The following is a 1,252-nucleotide window of genomic DNA, read 5'->3' on the forward strand; positions in this document are numbered from 1 at the left end:
CGCTTCCGCGGCGGCTCGGGGTAGAGGCACGCCGTCATGGACCCGCGCCTCGCGCGGACGGGCCGCTCGCGGACCCACTTGTTCGCGATCCACTTCTCGGTGTCGCCCGCGATGGGCTCGCCCGCGTGGACCGTCCTAGCGTCGACGGTCGTGTCGTCCGCGACGTTGGCGAAGACGAGGAGCCGGCCGCGGCGCGGCGCGACGGACAGGCCGAGCGCGGGGAAGACGGTCGCGCCGCCGGCGCCGACGTCGCTGAGGTAGAGCAGCGCGGTCGTCAGCCGCTGGCCGCCGCGCTCGAGCTCCGCGTTGCCCGCCTCGAAGGCGTCGGCGTGCGCCGCGTAGCGCTCGCCCGTCGACGGCCGGTACCTCACGACGTGGAAGAACTCGGTCCGCTCCTCGGGCGCGCCGAGCTCGGCACAGATCGCGTCCTCGAGGTGCTCGAGCGCCTCGTCGCCGCGCGCCGCGAGCCAGCAGCTCGACGCGCGGCGTATCGCTGTCCGCGCGGCGCTCCCGCGGCGCGTCTGGACCTCGGCGCCGCCCAGGGACGGCCGCGCCTGGCGGATGAGGTGTTCGCAGCTGTCCTCGTCGGCGAAGTCGTCGATGAAGTAGACGAGCGGGTCCGCGCTCAGGTCGACGCGCGCTCGGCACGGCGTGCGGTCGGACATCGTTGGGTCCGCGCTCAGGTCGACGCGCGCTTGGCGCGGCGTGCGGTCGGACATCGTTGCTGCAGCGGTCAGGGCTCACCCCAAGAGGTCTCCTCGCCGAGGGCGGTGGCGGCCGCGTCGAGGAGCCAATTGAGCAGCAGCGCAAAAGTCACATACTTGAGCGAGTTCAGGAGCACCTTCTTGGTCCCGGGGTGCTTGAGCGAGTCCAACAGGGACACCATTTCGGTCGGTCTACGCTCTCATTGCACGGAATCGGAGCGCATCTTAGGAGCGCGGTCAGATCGTGCAGTGTACTTGCCGCTCATGTTGAAGTTCGTTACCTGGCACTGGTTGCGAGTTGCAGTGGATACCCCGTCGCTTGAACTATTGCAAGCCAAGACAAACTTTGAAGAAATCCTAGCTTCTAGAGGGCTAGAGACGGTGTCTCCGCTGGAGTATTCAGCGGCCGATGATGGAATCTCCACCTTAGAGGGGCCCGCGCTCCTCGAATATGCAGCGACGTGCAACGATCCCAGTGGCTTTGAGGTCCGCAAACATGTGGGTGAGGCACATGAAAAGACGCGACATCCGGACGATTGCGAGGCGAC

At 67.6% G+C, this 1,252-nt stretch overlaps 1 protein-coding gene across 1 annotated transcript; it reads right to left on the reverse strand.

Moving 5' to 3' along the window:
- AURANDRAFT_39521 (hypothetical protein) lies at positions 1-923 on the reverse strand (the record flags this gene model as incomplete). Its single annotated transcript, XM_009044751.1, has 1 exon — positions 1-923. A coding segment is annotated over one exon (717 nt), but the record flags the coding sequence as incomplete, so codon positions are not given.
- Positions 924-1,252: the final 329 nt, after the last annotated feature.

The sequence above is a fragment of the Aureococcus anophagefferens genome (assembly GCF_000186865.1).
Source record: "Aureococcus anophagefferens unplaced genomic scaffold AURANscaffold_767, whole genome shotgun sequence".
NCBI classification, from domain to species: Eukaryota; class Pelagophyceae; order Pelagomonadales; family Pelagomonadaceae; genus Aureococcus; species Aureococcus anophagefferens.